The sequence below is a fragment of the Syngnathus leptorhynchus genome, chromosome 1 (assembly GCF_054491065.1).
Source record: "Syngnathus leptorhynchus isolate UIUO chromosome 1, UIUO_Slep, whole genome shotgun sequence".
Classification (NCBI taxonomy): Eukaryota; Metazoa; Chordata; class Actinopteri; order Syngnathiformes; family Syngnathidae; genus Syngnathus; species Syngnathus leptorhynchus.
This window is the reverse complement of record NC_141195.1, coordinates 6,139,741-6,158,170: the sequence shown is the minus strand read 5'-3', so window position 1 is coordinate 6,158,170 and position 18,430 is coordinate 6,139,741. Positions and strand designations below refer to the sequence as shown.

Genomic DNA, 18,430 nt, shown 5'->3' with positions numbered 1-18,430 from the left:
GTTTATCATTACTTTGAAGTTGAAAGGCAAAAGGCTAAAAAAAAAACATGTTTGCAAACTTCCTGTTTTTATTACTCGGACGGCATCATAGCGACCAACAAGTAAGCAACAACTTCTGAGTGTCCATTCAAATCATTTGAATTTGCAGTCAAAACGGATGGATTGATAGAATAAAGTGTCATTTCCCATCCACTACAGTAGATTGCAGTGACGTATCAGAGTGCGCAGTTAGATACCAATCTAGGTGAAGGTTTTCTTTCCACCAAGTATGCGCGCACAAGATATAAAGTTCAGTGAACAAACTCTTGAGCAAAACCATGAAAAAAATATTAAATCATGTTATTAAAGTTATCCTTTGTCATAAGTTGAACTTTGCTTGTTGAGGATACATGATACAGAACTGTACCTATCACACTTTTATAGAATAAAAAAAAAAAAGTCGCGGCAGAGAGTTGGGCTTGCGTGAAAGATTTGTTTCTTCCTAGGAGTGCTTAAGTGAAAATAAGCCAAGGAGTTTCATTAATATTTGTACTTTTTACCAGTCTTTTGAGACGCACGGCTTGTCCATTGGACTGCACGCGCACATGAGCCCGCCTTCTCTCTTTGCTGGTTCAACCGACCCCCCTCCATCCGGAACAGCAGATGAGACTCCGCTCCAGCACTTCGCACTTGTCATCGCGAAGCGGTGTGTGTTCATGTCTTTTGGTCATGCCTCCGTTACTGTAACCTCTTGTTGTGGTTGCGTGCTTCTCCATCCCCCCCCCCCCCCCCCCGCCCCCTCCCAATCTCCTTTCTCTTCTTTATTTTTGTTGACGTTTTAATTCCCCCACAAATGAGTTCCCCGCTGTTCTTAGGGCAGTTGCTCGGGATTCCCGTGGAAACAATGAATCCCGGTACCGTGGAGAAAGACACGACTCACACGAAGATTTTTGTCGGCGGCTTGCCGTATCATTCCGGCGACGCTTCACTTCTGAAATATTTCGAGACTTTTGGGGATGTCGTCGAGGCAGTGGTGATCACCGACAAACACACGGGCAAGTCACGAGGATACGGTTTCGTAAGTATTCCATCGTCCATTCAATCTTTTGCATCTTTGGTGCCTTTTATATGAATTTCGACTGGCATTCAGCTGCCAGTCACATGCCTAAGTTAGTTATTTTGAATAAATGTGTCATGAATTATTTGCTCACTTGCCCCCCCCAAAGCCTTTGATGCTTTGATGAACTGAGCTTCACGGTCCTCCATCATGCATGACATGTCGCGTGATGTCATGCATGATGTGGAGGTTGTGAAACGTAACCACCACCCTCGATTTGGTATGGTTCAAATGTCACTTTAGGAGCATTAACACATAAAAGCAAAGCTCACAAACTGCACCTCAAGTCCAGGGAAATTGAACAACTGAGGTGTTCGCAATGTAGGCAAGGAGAGCCGCTGTTGTCAGTCAAACTCTTATTGATAGATAGATAAATAAATGAGGACACTCACAAGAAGCTGCTCTAGACCACAGCTCACGGCCAAACACTTTGATGCCAACAAAGTGGCCTGCTTGACTCCAGCTCGTGACATCATGCCCCCTTAAAAGCACAACACTTCAATACTACAATGCATACAGTCATTAGAATTGTTGTTTTTTTTTATGTCATCTTGTGGTGTTTAATGACATATTTTAACGATTCAGTTTGGTTTTTCATTTTTCAAAATATGTACTGTTTTTAGCAGGTAACAAATAAAATGAGTGATGAGCTAGAACGATTGTAAATCTGCCTTTTTCTGATAACATCAATAAGTGAGCTATTATGCAAAATCAGCCAGGACCTGGTCACAACACTCACTTTTGAATAGTGGGCTAGTAAATCTTCACAAACTACTGCCCACAAATTGTCGGTTTCCTTCCCCTGCTGTTTTGGTCGAAATGTGGCTTTAGTTTCATTTTGCCCGCCCACATTGCCAAGGCACTGTGCTACCGAGCTCCAGCATGCGTATTTATTTCATCCTTTGTGAACTCCAGCAGATCTCAGTTTCCCGTCCTCCACCGTTTGCAGAAAACTATCACACTGAACATCTATTTGCGCTTGCATGTCTTGACCTTGAGCTCAAAACACTCAAAGCTCCCCCTTCCCACGCTATCTGCCCACTCCTCAAACTCACTCCCTCAAGGTAGATTCCAGTTGCTCATCCCAATCCGGGGAAGAAAAAAAAACCTCCCACGTACTGTAGCAGCCTACGCTAATTTAACATGCTGTTGAAAAGCAGCTGAAGCACCTTAATGCACGTTTTTGTGCCTCCTCGTCTATTTTTGTCAACCATAGTCTTTTTTTAGAGGAAAGACAAGGACATCAGTTTCCTGCAGGCCGCCCATGGAAGAGCACAAAAGAGAAGGGTGGGGATACAAACGAAGGTTATTTGAGTTAACGAAAGAGACGTAAACCAAAATTAAAACATGTTTTTGTTGATGAAATAAATGCCATTGATAAAACTAAGTACAACAATTTCTTTGCTTTGGTGTCAACTAATATCACACAGCGTGAATTCAAGTCAAACATTTGCAAATACAGAATATGAGAAAGAAAAAAAGTCCAAAAGAAATAAAAACAGATGTAGAAATCCCAAACTATTCCAATCCTGGTTTGCAGTCGGGCTGCTTTTGGAGCTGATCTGCGGGATGTTTTGTCAACAGGTGACCATGGCGGACAGTGCGGCTGCAGAGCAGGCGTGCAAGGATGCTAACCCCATCATCGACGGCAGAAAAGCTAACGTCAACTTGGCGTATTTGGGAGCCAAGCCACGCGGCTCACAGACAAGTGAGTGTGTTTTCCCGACAATCACACCCCTGTCAAACTATCATAGTTTTACTTATGATAGTTTTCATTACGTTTTAATAGTGTTCGTTAGCTTTTGATGGTTGTTTATTTTTTTGGGAACATGCTTTGTTTAGTTTTTTTTTTTATTTCTAATATTAGTTTTATTTTTTTAGGAAAATTCGATACCACTTTGTTTGCCTTCCTAAATAATAAAACACGTATCTTTCCGTTTTAAACTGGTTCTGGAATGTAAGGACACAATTTCCATGAAATGTAGGCACTTATTTCCCCAAAAAGTGCAGCGAAAAGTCAAGCTGGTGCTGTAAAATATTCATCGCCACCATTCATCCAGTCTTTGTTGTCGGTACGTTTTCCACTCGGGTTCATGCACAGCTTGTGTGCCGCCGGGCATTTTCAGTGTGAACCACCACAGCACATGCTTTGCGTTTTCCAAACAACGTCCTGCTGCACACCAAACCTTGACAGCCCCCTTTGGAGCTCCCCACTTTGGTGAAGGTGCGACCACTGAGTGCGTGTCCTCACGGGCTGGCCCGTGCTATGACGCATGCAAGCGTGCTGCTGATGGGAGATGGCAGCGCTTGGTATTATTTGTGTGTGAGTGCAGCGAGATGGGAAGAAATAAGAGCACGTCTGTTCCCTCTTTGTGCAACCTAAAAGAAAGACTTCTATATAGTGTACGTTTGAACAAAAGAGATGAGAAAGTGAGCCACAAGAGAGGGCCAAATGTCTGGAGGAATGAAGAGAAGTCTTACTCAGCCTCGGCTCATTCCTGATGAACCTTGAAGGCAACGAGGTCACAGACGTGGCGTGTCAAGGAACTGGCAGTCAGTCAGCAATATTCTTCTATACTCGCTTGCCATGTGAACAAGCAGCAAGAGAGATAGAGGCTAGTCTTTTGTCTCACTCCCGCCTCTCATTTCCCCAGGTCTCTCTGCCGGGGTTCCCGTCCAGCAAGTTCATCCTGCATGGGCTCAAAGGCACTACGGGTAAGGCTGACCGATATCAGTCAATGTTTCTATTTGTGAGGTTGACTTTGGCTTCCTCTGGTCTATTAAACACACGAGACACTGAGTTCTGGATTTCACTCACAGTTGACTTGGGCTTCGCTGAGGCAGCAAGCCACTTAGTCAGACTGTTGTGCACACACACACACACACACACACACACACACACACACACACACACACACACACACACACACACACACACACACAGAGTTTTTAATCGATTCACTCTTTTTTTATAACTAGTTGGTGAAAATGCTACTAAAGGCAAGATGAGTGAAGTTTGGGATGAGAATGTTATGAAGGAACACAGTACCCTGACCTCAACCCAATATGTACTCTTACGTCTGGCACAAAATGCAGTAAATCCCTGCAAAGGGTGGAGTTGTTTCTTTTGGTGGGCGTATGCGCCGTTGTGGGAGTGAACACAGCCTATTTGATGTAAATTTGACTGCTGCAAAGTGGGGACCGCCTCGCAATCACGATCAGAGGTGGAAGGGTCTCTGTATGTGACGTCTGGCAATGGGGTGTCGCACGTCGGCCGACCGTCGGACTCGGTTTGCCCTTAGACTGAACTGTGTCTGTATTACACAAGTTCAGCCTCCACATCCCCAAGAGAACACCAATGACTCAGTGAAACCAGAAATATGATTCATTGCCAGAGCAGTTCCAGAAAGCGTAGAGATGCCGCGAGACCTTGCAATAGTCTTCCAGTACATGCAGAATGTTAGCGGGCTTCCCCGCTTCGAGATGCCAAGCTCTCATCCCAAGGCTACAAAAAACTCCATTAAAAACCTCAATTGCTGCGAGTACTATTAATATTGCAGTCTTCAATTTCTGAACGAGTGATGAGGGAGTTGACGCTGACCCAGATGAATCCATGAATGAGTGATGATGGGTTGATTGAAAGTCTAAGACGGACATTCTCTTCAAAGAGCGAGTCTCAATTTCAATCTCAAAAAAAGCACAGAAGCTAAGAGGAATTTTTCGCCCAAACACACACACACACACACACACACACACACACACACACACACACACACACACACACACACACACACACACAAATACAAAGAGTGAGCAAAGCCTGACACCATATATCACAATTTTCTCCCAATTTTCCCCAAATGATAAATTGTTCAGTGCTATCTATCTCAAACTCTAGAGCGCTCAATATGGTCAGATTAGCTATCGTTGAATGAACGGAGTGTCATTTAGTTGTGTAACTTGGCGGAAATGACTGATGATGCTGTCTTTTTTTCCCCTCCATCCCTCTTCATGGTTTGCAGGCGTTTCAATCTATGATGTTCTCAACTCCTCGTGACATTTTGTGTCAAGAAAATGTGTAATGGACATTTTCTCAATTTGAAGCCCATAGTGAAATTTCTAATTCATTTGCATGTTGACAGCACGACAGTGTCCAAGTCGAACGTTGGCCCTTCTGTCGCGTACCCTCCCCCCAAGCTCTGAGTGTGTGTGTGTGTGTGTGTGTGTGTGTGTGTTTGCCTCAGCCTGACTCACTCTCTTCGCATCCCTCATCTGAACTATTAAAAGCGTGACTGTCTTAAGGCATGAAGGCTATATGACGGCTGGTCCATCACCTTGAATGTCTTCCTCCTGCTCCTTTCTGGCCCAAGGTGTCCCAATGGTCTACCCCCCCCCCCCCCCCCCCCCTCGCTTTGCCTTTAATCACTTCCCTCTTTTCCAGTGCGTTGGGGTGTGAGTTTAGAGGAAGTTGACTCGAAGGGAGTAAACCTACAGAGAGGAGGGCGAATGGCGTCTGTGGAGGTTATTCTGCTCTCGTGGGTCTGTTAGCATTTAGCGTCCACCCATGCAACTGTGCCAATTAGCTGCACACGCAATCATACATACAAGTGCAGCCTGTTGTTCGCATGGTCTTCAAAGCTCCGTTTCTCTGCACGTGACTGAGACGACCTTGTCTCGGATGTATATTTAAAATTTTTTAAAAAAAAAACACAAATACTGGCCATGTGCACAAATGTACATAAAAAAATAAATAAGTAACACATATACTGATCATGTGTATAAATGTGCGTTTGACAGCCAGCAACGTCGCCTGGGTCGGCGAAAGGCGTAGCGCTCGCTCTCGTACGAAGCGGGTGTCACATCGGATCAGTCAGACGGCGCCGTGAGAATGACACTGCGCTTCTGCTTCGGGAGAGTCGTTGCGCGAGCAAGGAGACATGAGATGCCAAGGGGGTGGGGGATGGGGGGGCTGCCATTTGCTTTTCTTGTTTGGATTTTTTTTCTTGTCTTTTGTTATTTATCTGATGAAGCACATGGTTATGTGAGTAACGTAGGCCCCAGGCTGCAGTTAACTCAGACATGAAGGTGTGTGTGCTCAGCAAGCAGTTCCAGACGTCCGATACGCTCGCTACTTTCCAGCTCAACACCTCCTGACACCAACAGGAGCCTTCAGCTCAAAACGACCTCAAGGTGCTGGAACTCAACTTGGTCATTTCTCCCTGGTACCATTTAACTGTATAGTCAACTAGCATACGGCGACGACACATAATGTCTTTGTAATTTTAACCACAAGTTAGTACTAGACAAGAATTTCTTGAAATCATTAAGAACCTAAATAGTATTCACGCTTAGTTTGCTGAGGTTGATTACTAATCCTGCAAATCAATTAAGACTAGAACGGCTCTTGACAGATAAATGCCTTGGATTTTTTTTTATGTTTTAGTGGCAAAAAAAAATCAATCATCAGAGTCCAATATAAGCCCGAATCACCAAAATGATACAATGATCAAAGCCACTTCTAAAAAAGAGATGTCAAACTTCCCTTCATAGTCAAGATTGTACGGAAAGTTTCTTGAACTCGAATGGAATTTTTGAAAAACTTCAATCAAATTTCCGACTTCATCACCATAAAGCACTTATCAGTGTTGAATGAAATATATTTTACATCAATGCTTCAAAATGTGACGTGCCATACTTTCAAGTGTTAATGTAACAGTGATAAGTAAGTTGTATTCAATTCTATTTTTAACAGATTGCAAACGTCAAACTCTCCTCTGGACTAAACAGCCTGCACTTGAAAAGATCTAACATGATCTTTTTATTGGCAAATGAAAATAACACATTTCAAGCACATTTCAACAAACAACCACTCATAATTATTTTGTTGCAATCGATGGTCTTTAATGAACATGTACATACATACACAGTCGAATCTTGTATCTCTTAACTTTGAAGCTAAGCTCAGTGGCCTAGTAGTAGAGTGTCCGCCCTGAGACTGGAAGGTTGTGGGTTCAAACCCCGGCCGGGTCATACCAAAGACTATGAAAATGGAACCCATTGCCTCCCTGCTTGGCACTCAGCATTTAAGGGTTGGAATTGGGGGGTTAGATCACCAAAAATGATTCCCGAGCGCGGCGCCGCTGCTGCTGCTCACTGCTCCCCTCTCCCCCAGGGGATGGATCAAAATCACATGGGGATGGGTTAAATGCAGAGGACAGAGCCCTTTGAGACTGCTTGTGATTTAGGGCTATATAAACTTGACTTGATTGATTGATTGATTGATTGATTGATTGAAGACGTGTGTGTGTGTGTGTGTGTGTGTGTGTGTGTGTGTGTGTGTGTGTGTGTGTGTGTGTGTGTGTGTGTGTGTGTGTGTGTGTGTGTGTGTGTGTGTGTGTGTGTGTGTGTGTTTGTGTACACAACCGGCCCAATTTGTTGTGTGCACAACTGCACACCTGATGTCAGGCGGAGTGTGTTTAGGGGTAAGCAACAGCACACCGCCATGGTTAGCATCAGGTTTGTGATGTAAAGTTGCAGGAACTGTTTGAAATAATGTCATTTGCCATACTTGGCTTTGTTAGATTGCGCCCACCTCAGTGAGAGAGAGACCCCCCCACACACACTGAGAAAATACTTGCAGTGTGTGTTTTCATGTGCTCAGTTGAACTGTGTAAGATTTGTGATTGTAGTTAAGATGTTTGCTATTCACATTTGTCGGCCCAGATCAAGTTGGAAAGAAATTCTTAACACAGGATCGCCGCTCTAAAATCCAGAACTCATTTTTGTCACGGGCCGCATTGTAGTTATAATTTCCTTCGGAGGGCCATTAAAACTGTCGACGTACAGTGTAAACTACACAACGAACTGGTGAATAACTAGCTTTGAAATCCGAGACTAGTAAAAAGTGTTCAAATATTTGAAAAAGATGAATGGTAATAGAAATTGCTTGCGATATTTGTAGCTTTCAAAAGTGAAGACAATTTGCAATTTTATTGACTCGTGAAGTCGATCAACAATTTGTGTTCGTGGGCCACATACAATGATGTGGTGGGCCATATCTGGCCCCCGGGCCTTGAGGTTGACACCTATGAGCTAGATCATCTTTGTATTGAAATGACCCTTGTGTTTCTGTTTGAAACAAACCATCATGTCCCTTCTGTCCCACCAGGCTGGCTCATCCTTACATCTACCCTCCAACGTTCTTACAGCCCAGCCTGCTACTGCAGTCCAGCATCGCCCCACCCTGCTTCACTCCCTCTGGATTGGAACACTACCCGTACAGCCCGTCGCCACTGCCCTACCTGAGCTACAACTTCTCACCTGGAATGTCAGCTCACGCTCTGGTCGCATCGCAGACTCCGTCTGCCGCCACCTATTCGCCTCTGGCTATGATCTCGGCGTTACCTGCCACCCCGCAGGTCACTATTCCGAACCTTGTGCATCAGCACTACTGCGCTCAGTGAGCAGCCCCGGCGATCGGTCGGTACAACGTGGTATCATTGAAAAGGGCTTCTTGAAAGTGCTCCTGACTTTTTTTTTTTTTTTGTGTTTGATGTAATAAGTCATAAAAGTGTTATTTTGTTTCTTCATACAACCTGAATGTTCGTAATGTCCAGTTCGGGATGAGAATAAATGAGCACAGAGGATGGAGAACACATAAAGAGGCAGCACAATGATGACTTTTTTTAACCTCTTTAAACTTAGCTGACTTGGTGGGCTCATCAAAACATCTTTATCCTCCGATACCCATTTGAACATTTTATTGTGTTTATCCTACCTGTATATATTGATGTAGTTCCTGACTTCAGGTGATATTTCGGTTCTTATGCTAAATTAGGTTGGCCATGACAACACTGGATTTATGTTCTTTTTTATGGGGGGAGGGGATGCTTTTTGAGATTTGGAACAAGAAAGATTTTTGGTGGTTAAGTTCAAACCGTGTAAATGTTGCATTTTGATCTCAAAAATGCTCTGTTGTGAAAGGAGAGCAGAGCAATGCAATACATCTCAGTGTCAGGTCAAAGCTTCTCTTGCAGCTCATTGTCGTAATCAGAGTTGGTTGGGTTTTTTTGGTTTTTTTGGGGGGGGCAGCTTTAGAATTGGACTCATGCTTAAGTGAAGCTGGATTGCCATCTCTTGTTTCTATGGAGCCACCTTTGTTATTTAAAAGAAGCCATATGTAATCTTAAGTACTTTGTAAGAATATGCAAAATAAAAGCAATGTTTCCTATGACATGAAGGCTTCAGTGCAATTTCTTCTTCGTGTAAGTTATTGAGGTCAGGATCAGCGTGGAATGATGTTGAGCCGGAGGAAGTAAGCATGAGTCACATTTCTTTTATACACTCATCGATCCAAGGGCATGGAGGTAAAGGTCGGATACGAAACCAGATGAAACATATGTTGAAAGAAAACATTCAAAAGATCGTTGAAAGATCCTTTTGTGTCAGTTTGTGGGAGTTGCAGGTAAAATGTGTGTTCAGATTTCACACTTGCATGACTTGGTTGAATGGAAGCGATATGATGAATAAATTGCACATCTTGCTACATTGGCGGAGCTAGGATTTTTTTCTTAGGGGGGGGGGCATGGAAGGGTGGCGAAATTATCTCACAGGGTCTGCAAAACATCAAAGATATATATATATCTTTTTTTACAAACACCGGCAACTGCCGAACCCCTTACACCGACTCAACGAACCCCTAGGGTTCGACGGAACCCAGGTTAAGAACCTTTGGTGCTGACTTGACTTGACTTGCTTTTTCTTTTTCCACAATAATTGAGGTCTCTTGAGACTTGCAGGTTATATGACTCGAAACTTGTGACTTGTGCATCGGTGACTTATGTGATATATCCCTCACAAAAAAAAAGTGCCTTTGTTTTGTACCATTCATGACGTCATCTGCCTTCAAACGCAGACTCTAAAGATGCCACCGTACATTTATATGGATGCGCAATGCAGGATTGAGATATTCACTTTCGCCATCTTCTGGCCAAAAGTGTTTATTGCCGCAAAACAAAAGATGGATAAATGACGGGGTGAAAAATGACCCAACAAATGAAATATGTCCATATTTATTATAAGTGAAAGTTTATTGAAACACGTTTGTAATCCCAGTTAGGATCAAATAACAAAAGACTCAATGTAAAGCTGGCACTGTTGGCCTGTAGTGTACAGACCTTTCCAATTCTACCAATTCTCAGATTTTCTTTTGTGCTGGTTAAGATGGGGCAATGCATATGGATGGGTTTGTGTAAAAATGGATACCATCACAAATATCACAGTGCGCAGAAGCCATGTGTGTCTTGTCTGAAAAAAAGGGCTTACATAAATGAATCGTGATTGGTACAAAATCAGTCGAGCTGCAATGAAAATGAGAAAAAAAGAGGTACTGTATCGGCAATCTCTCACACGCTAGCAAGCAAACACACACACGCTCACACGCACACATGCACAGCTGCAAAGACACTTGCACACCTGCATATACAAGCGGGCACACACACACACACACACACACACACACACACACACACACACACTCACATTCACCCCCACACACACACACACACACACACAACAATTCTCACACACACAGATAAAAAGTAGCCTTTTGTAAAATGCAAAATTGTATTCAAATGTAATCTTACATCACCGTCATGTGTCTGAAGTGCAGAAAACAAAAAGCGAGGGGGGAAAAAAAACTACACCGGAGATTATGTGAAATGCATGTAGGTAAACCACGCCTGTCTTCACTGGCCTAAATTGGAAAGAAGCACAAACCCAGAGTCTTGCCCACCCACGCTCTGCACCACCACCTGGACTGTCATCTTTGATCCTAGCCTGACTGCCCCCCCCCCCCTTCCTCACCCCCCCAGCAGCAACGCCCTCCCAGTTTGCATGCGCCTCTCCATCACAGAAGCAAGCCTGGCTGAGAGGAGACAAGCAGGCCTGCCTTTTATCACTAACACAAAGTCCACTTCTGAATACAGAGTATGGAGTTGGAAGGGGGAGACTGTCGCGTTGTTAGCTTTCGTGCGCAGTGGAGGAGGGGCCCTGTCCCTCATTTCACAGCCCCAGGTGGGTCAACAGGTGCCGGGGGGAGGGGTCAGGTTTACAAGGCTTGCGTCTTGAGCTCGATGGGTTCCCCGCGGGTGTCCTGCTGGGTCTCCCTCTCCGGGGGTCGACTGCCCTTCAACGTGGCCAGGCGCTCGGAGAGACCCCTCATACGTGGAAACAGGATGAAATCGTACAGGAGGGCTCCCATGGCTCCGCCAATTATGGGTCCCACCCAGTAAACCTGCAATAACATGCATGTTTTAGAACGCGCCGTGAACAACAGCAAATGAGGAGGCAGAGATGTTACCCAGTGGTTGACAAAGTTTCTCAACAGGACCGCCGGAGCGAAGGACCTGGCGGGGTTCATGCCGGCACCTGTATAGTACATCTGAAACACAAAGCACCCCAGCGGTCATACTCGCACGAGCTCCTCGTGTCCGCCTTTTTGCACATCTCACCCCCATGAGATGTCCGATGGTGATGGAGAAGCCAATGGATAGAGCGGCAGAACCCAGGCGACCGTTTCTCCTCTCATCGGTCACGGCGAAGATGCACACCACAAGCTGCATGGTGAGGAACACCTCCACGGTGGTGGCCATTCCCAGACTGACGCCAGGTTGCAGCTACGGACACGTGGATTTTTTTTTTTTCTGTTAATCTACCCGCCCCTTCAAATGCAATCAGTCGACTCCTCGGTGGCTTCTTACCGTGTTCATTGCCAGGTTGCCCCTCATGTTGCCAGGCGTGACCCCGTAGAGCACGGCAGCGCCGGCGACGGCGCCGAGGCACTGGGCGATAATGTAGAAAAAAGCACGGAAAAGGGACAGCTGGGCCCCAACCAGGTAGGCGAAGGTAACAGCCGGGTTAATGTGACCGCCGCTGATGTGGCCGATGGACTGGATGAGGGTGGCGGCCGCCAAACCGAAGCACAAGGCCACATGTAGAATGTGATGAGGCCCGGTGGTCCAGCGCAGGGCGGCGCCCAGACCAAAAAATACAAAGAACATAGTCCCGAAGAACTCTGCAAAAACCGCCCGCCAAAAACTCATGGACCGGAACTCCCACATGGTTGCTCTTTAGCAGAAGAGGAGACAACTCTTGGGCAGCAATCAAATAAAGGTTCAACTTTTTCAGTCCTCTGAAAGTCAGCTGTGACCAAAATTGAGAAAATCCACCGACGGGATCTTCACCAAGCGGTGTGACCTTGCTGTGCTCGTTTGCCACCTGTGTCCACCTGTTTCAAAGGCATAGGTGTCAGTGGAGTGGGAGTGCGGGTCAACAAATCTCAGGTAGGATCAGGAGACGGTGGGCATCAACTCCAGAGAGATTGGGAGATCGACCGGTACAGTGTCCGGTAAACCTTTAGCCTCTCTGACAGAGCGGAGAGGGCCAGACAGGGGCTTTATAATACACCCTCCGGGGGCCCCAACAAATGACGCCATAATCCCCCCTGTAGGGCTGAGGGAGGGAGGGGAGAGGCATCTATAGACATCCCAAATCAAACAAATGTAACCTTTCAGTTGCCCGCCACCACCTTTGCACGACACTCAAAAGAGGCTTGTTGAAAGCGGTCGAACGAAAACTTTCTCTGAAATCAGCGGCAAGGCCCAACCCAAAGTGTTTTTGTTTTTATTCATCCAAAGAAGGATGAACTTGAGTGCAGAGCAGCTGGAGCCCAGAGGTGGAAGGTGTCTCTTGGGGTGAGGTGGGGTGGGGGGGGGCATACGTCAATCTGTTGACATATCATAACTGTGACACAAACGCTGACTGACACACACATACACGCACGCGCACACATAATACAGTTGAGGCCCCGGACGGAAGAGCCCAAAGCCAACAGCGGGGAAGTGACCCATAAAGCGAAAGGCCTGACCCCGTGAAAGCATTGTGCGGAGCACGTGGGAGGGCTACGGACGCTCACGGGCAAGACACAAACATAAAGCCAAGTCTTGCATTTGCCTGGTTCCACACATACATTCGAGGTGATGACTTAATGCTCGGTTTTGGGATTGGCAAACAAAGTGACTCTGAAGAGCAACGTGTTTGGAAGTCATGAAAAAATGTCACTCTTAGATGATTCACCAAACGGTGAATAGCAGAGCCGTGAAGGTTCTATGGGCGAGTCAGAGGTGTAGTGGGGATGCAGAGGGTGCACGCTGGGGTTACTGAGCAGTCCAGAGCCCTCTTTCTGCCCAAGGGAGGTGGGAGGGGAGCGTGAATGCAGATTGCTGAGCTTGCCGTTACGTGTTGGAAAGAAGACACACAATGTAAAATGCTGGCAACGACGCCGTGGTTACGGCTTTTGTGCACATTCTGGCGCTGTGTAGATTAGATTACTGTAGATCAAACTTGTTTTGCGTGCTCGACTCATCGGGACATGGCCACGGCTTATACAACCAGCAATAATATCTGGAAAGTCAACTCAACTTTAATTATAGAAGACTTTCAAAATAACTATAAGTTGCATACAAAGTGTTTTACAGAAAGTCAAAATCTGACATAAAAACAAACATAATAAATGACAAACAATTCTGGCTGACAATTAACAATACATGGAAAATAAACTGTATTTATAGGAAAAGGGGAAAAAAACACTAACATGGTTAATAAAAAAGGACAATTTCACAAATACTGTATAGCCAATTCTCACTCATGACGTAAAATGTAACCTAAATGTAATGTAAAGACGACTATCAAGTTTTAATGTTGAACTCAATGGACACTTGTATGAATATGAAATTTGATACACATATTAACAACATGAAACCTGTTTAAAACTGTCTGCTTCCAAAATGTAGTCACTCGGACAAATATATTCACAGCACTCCGTATTTCTGGTACACATGCCCAAACACACAAAATAGTGTCAATTTCCAATCACAAAGTAGATTGCCACTGAATTTGACCCCCCCCCCAACCACGCATGTAGTCATTAATGCACTAAAATTAGTTTGATTGTGAACAAAAGGGCTGGCAGAAGAAACAAATACTAATAGGCAGAATCTAAGAGTTGTTTAGCATTTCAAAGCCTTCCTGGCCTCAGGATGCAACACAATAACAACAACAAGCGTGGGGTTGTTTGCGGGAAGGCTTTGATGAGCCTTCATTGTGTCGTCTAATGATTTGCAAATGTGACAGCAGAAAATATAACAACGTGGTCTCGGTCGATGCAAATAAGAGACATCGCACACTGATTTGCATGTTCACACTTCAGTTGTCTTGTTTGTGGGCCTGTTTGGCTCTGGCAGCAAATTGAGTGACGGTAGACAGGGACGAGCCAGTCATGCTGGTGGTCTCCACCATTTCAATGTCTTTGCACATCAGACACGCAAGCAGCTTCTGGCGAGAGGCGCTTTGTGCAAAGAGGAATTCATGGGACACACCGGCAAGTACTGCTCCGATGACCGGTCCGATCCAATACACCTGCAGGTGGATGGAAATGGATACCAGACACTCTATTAGGTACACCAAATAAAAGCATGCTCTGATTTGATTGACCAGAGATATTATTCGATGAATATGATTTAATGGTGGATCATTGCAGACTTTTTAAAACCTCCCCCATTAAAAATCAAACGATCCATGAACAAAGCATGCCATGGAGTAAAAAGATTCTGACAGAATATTTTAAGGAGCTGTATCATGCTATTTTAAGCTTTCTGTGGATCTATAAATGGTGATCTAATTTCTTATGGAATTCGTAGGGTGACCAGACTTGGGTTTCTGAAAAAGAGGACGCCTGTTTTTTGGGAGGGGGGGGATTTTCTTTTTTTTTTTGAAAGGGGGGGGGCATTTTTTGGGTTGTTTTTTATAGGGAGGGGTCATTTGCGTCATATGTTATGACACAAATGACATAGTGTCTGTATAGCAATTGCATTTATTGGCCCGAATAACACAAAACAAAATATAAACAATAACACAAACATATTTACACTAACTAGTTTTATACACTAAGTAAAAAAAAGACAAAAGAAATACGGCCATTGGTGCAGCATTTGAAGAAGAACAATGGGCTCCTCTTCAGTCCTCCTCTTGCAGGGTGCGTTGGCACCTTTATTTGCCACAGACACATAAGTGCCTGTCTTTTTTTTTTTTTTTTTATTCAACTCCTTCACGAACGTGCATTTTTGTTTCGGCATTGCTTGTAAACACGGTGTAGACTGACCAGCCTACCCTACTTGGTAGCAAAGTAACTAGAGTGAGGAGAAGGGCTTGGCGTGACTTATTTGCAGAAAAACTGGAATTGAGTGAAATGGAACGGAGTGGCAATTGTATTGGAAATGTGCTGTCCAACATAATCCCAGACGATTTTGAAAATTCCCCCCCCCGGACATTCTTTTAGGTCTCAAAAGAGGACGTCTGGTCACCCTAATCAAGGGGTACAATATGACCACACATTAGAACTGGTATTCCTCACCCAATGGTTTTCCCAAAATCCCATGATGATGGCCGGACCAAGAGAGCGAGCAGGGTTCATACTGGCACCAGAGAACCGAGCCTGCCGAGGGAACAACACATTAGCTATCAAATTGTCGAAAATCATCCATCCATGCATTTCACCAATTTCTATAGCACTTGCTATGAAGATGAAGATCGATCACAGATGACCCTGGCCTGGTCACCACCCAATTGCTGGGCACAAATATACAAACAAGCATCTGAGGGAAATGTAAAGTGGTGATGAGGCAGTGTTGACCTCAACCCTGGATATTGTGAGTTGGTGGGGAGAGTCCTCAAAGAAAAACTCCGAATCCACCGACATGCCATCCTTTGAGAAAGCAGAGTCTGGGGACTGAGAGGTTGGTTTTGCTGTCACTAGAGTGAAAGTCCCTGAGATTATTAAAAGCTTCCTTGGGGCAGGGGTGTATGGGTAGAAAGAGCTGACCCAAAAGGCGACGCTCTCAATTTTACCGGTTTCCAGATACAAGCAGCCAAAATGACTTTCCCTTGGAGAAGCTCAGTCATCTAGGTGGGCCTCACGGCAGAACTGATGCTCCTCCACAACGAGTGGAGCCAGGTAGGGCGGCTCGAATATCTGCCTCTGCATGCCTCCCTGGTTAAGTATTCCAGGATGATCCCACTGGGAACTGGCCCTGGGGTTCTCCCTGGAGAGACTTTGTCTCCCAACTGGTCCACTCACGTGCCCACCAAAAGAGCGAAAGGAGGTGGCTGGAGAAAGACAGAGAAAAGCCTGGGATTTTGTCAAAGCTACTACCCAGCAACCTAACCCCGACTGGATAAGCGGAAGAGGATGGATGATGGATTGTTTCATATTGTATAATTATTTCTGATGACATGTAAAACAAACACCCATACACATAAGATAAAAATAGTAACAAGCTTGCTCCTCACCCCTATCATGACTCCTGCAGTGTGTGCCAGTCCAATAGCCAAATTTCCTGGTTCTGGGCTTTCCCTTCGTCGCTGGGCCTCAACTGAGAAAACGGTGAAAACCAACTGGAAGGTGCATAAGACCTCGATGCCAAGGGCCTGCGCTGCATTCAACTCATCGTGCACCTGAGCGGGAAGAAAGAATAAACTGGCATATCGGTCATTTGTACTCGATTTTCTAAGAACAAACCCGGGTGACGAAGTAGCCTGCAGTGCTTTTGCGTGGCAAAGCCAAGTAGAGGGCCCCGGCCCCCAATAAAGCCCCCAAACACTGGGCGGCAATATAAATGAGAGCCCTTAGGACATCCAGCCTTCGTGTGGCCAGGAGAGATAAAGTCACTGCAGGGTTGACCTGAGTAGGAAGCACACAAACATTGATGGGTTCAAAAGAATTGGACATGAAGAGCAAAAAATGTCAACTGTGATACCTGTGCTCCGCTTATTTCCCCAAAACAGTGTCCCAGTACGACAATCACCGCTCCGACTGCCACCGCTGGGTACAAGGGTCCCACCGGGGTCTCGTCACGATCCGGTACGGAAGCACCCAGCACAGCGCTTACCAGCACCAGCGTGCCGATCAGCTCCGCCATCATGGCTTGCCAGAACTGACGGCTACGGAGCTTCTCGGTGCAAAGACGCAAAGCAGAGTTTGTGGAAGATCAAAGATGCACATGAAGGCACCAACTGTTACTTGCATGTGTGTTTGTTGGCAAAGAGCTGGAACATTTTCACGGGAAATTAAATTGGTGGATTATGGAAATATTCTATATTGTACCGGATAAAATGGGGAATGGTGGGTAATTTCATGGAAAGAGTATTTGCTACTTTCAAAATATTGTTTCGAAATAGAAATGACACACACACACACGCACATAGAGCAAAGTTCAACAAGATAATAACAAAAGATGCTCTCACCTCATGCCACATCATTTCACATCCACCGAGATGTCTCCCCAGCTGCGGTCAGGAGGTTGCGTTGTCCTTCGATGGCGTCTGTCCGTCCGACCATCCGTCTGTCGGGCGCCGCTCAAACCCTCATCAGAGTCTGAGAGGTCCTCTGGTGAGACCATGCAGCCTCCTCCCACCCCCACCCCCACCCTCACCTCTCTCCTTATATCAAATACCTCTCAGTCTGTAAAGTGTGTCTGCACACATTAGTCATCATAGCCCTTTCTTTAAGTGTTTGTTTTCTAACACACTTACATCCGGAACACTGCGGTGGTGACCTTGAGCAATTTGTTACAAAGTGATTGTGGCTACTTGACAGTGCCTGGAGGAAGCGCTGTGGAAGGTAAAAAGTGATAAAAGACAATCTGGCTGACTCCCACATTCCAAAACGATGTATTGTGGATAAGCTGAAGGCAGGTGTTTGTTTGTCCAAAGTCACATTTTTGGGATCTAAATCAGTCATTGAAGTTGGGATGACTTCAAAATATAAAACAACTTTCTTGCTTTGTTGTGCTAAGGTTGTCATAAATGTCAATCATTTCTCATTTATAGTTGTTCCATCTTAAATTACTGTACCCGCAGCTGCTGCTGTTCTTTTCTTTTTTTTCCTGTGGAAGCTCCTTGAGCTCATTCACTGCCACGACATGACAAGCAGGATAGGAATGGATAATTTATTCAAAGAAAAAGAATGCAGTATGTGTTTTCCAATATATAATATAATATAATATAATATATACTGCCACAATGAATCTTAACACCAATCTCTTTTGTTCTTTTTTTTTTAATGAATGAAATAGATTACTCCAGAGAACAGACATTTTCTATATAATTATCCAGTTCTCTCATGATTTGGGTATATTTACAATATGGTTACACACATGAAGTAAAAGCAATAAATAAATATATACCTGTTTTGACCCACAACCCAAATTTGATGCCCCT

General features: G+C 45.0%; 3 protein-coding genes across 4 annotated transcripts; 1 reads left to right on the top strand and 2 right to left on the bottom strand.

Annotated features, from left to right (window-relative positions):
* Positions 1-760: 760 nt before the first annotated feature.
* LOC147061590 (RNA-binding protein 38-like) lies at positions 761-9,318 on the top strand. The gene is made up of 4 exons (XM_085927912.1): positions 761-1,057; positions 2,681-2,804; positions 3,751-3,811; positions 8,265-9,318. The coding sequence occupies exons 1-4, from the start codon at positions 833-835 to the stop codon at positions 8,557-8,559; spliced, it is 705 nt and encodes a 234-aa protein (XP_085784038.1). The 5' UTR covers positions 761-832; the 3' UTR covers positions 8,560-9,318.
* A 1,886-nt stretch (positions 9,319-11,204) lies between these two features.
* Positions 11,205-12,216, bottom strand: mipb (major intrinsic protein of lens fiber b). Its single transcript, XM_085901566.1, has 4 exons — positions 11,857-12,216; positions 11,608-11,772; positions 11,457-11,537; positions 11,205-11,390 (listed from the first exon to the last, which is right to left on the bottom strand). Exons 1-4 carry the CDS (start codon positions 12,214-12,216, stop codon positions 11,205-11,207), a joined length of 792 nt encoding a protein of 263 aa, XP_085757692.1.
* Positions 12,217-13,557: 1,341 nt separating this feature from the next.
* Positions 13,558-17,652, bottom strand: LOC147061588 (aquaporin-4). 2 transcript variants are annotated; one of them, XM_085926274.1, is made up of 6 exons: positions 17,456-17,643; positions 16,969-17,160; positions 16,731-16,892; positions 16,502-16,666; positions 15,567-15,647; positions 13,558-14,572 (listed from the first exon to the last, which is right to left on the bottom strand). In XM_085926274.1, exons 1-6 carry the CDS (start codon positions 17,468-17,470, stop codon positions 14,360-14,362), a joined length of 828 nt encoding a protein of 275 aa, XP_085782400.1. In that variant the 5' UTR covers positions 17,471-17,643; the 3' UTR covers positions 13,558-14,359. The 2 variants fall into 2 exon arrangements, 1 of the variants encoding a protein (XP_085782400.1); XR_015067760.1 differs by having other exon boundaries at positions 14,496-14,572; positions 15,567-16,318; positions 17,456-17,652.
* Positions 17,653-18,430: the final 778 nt, after the last annotated feature.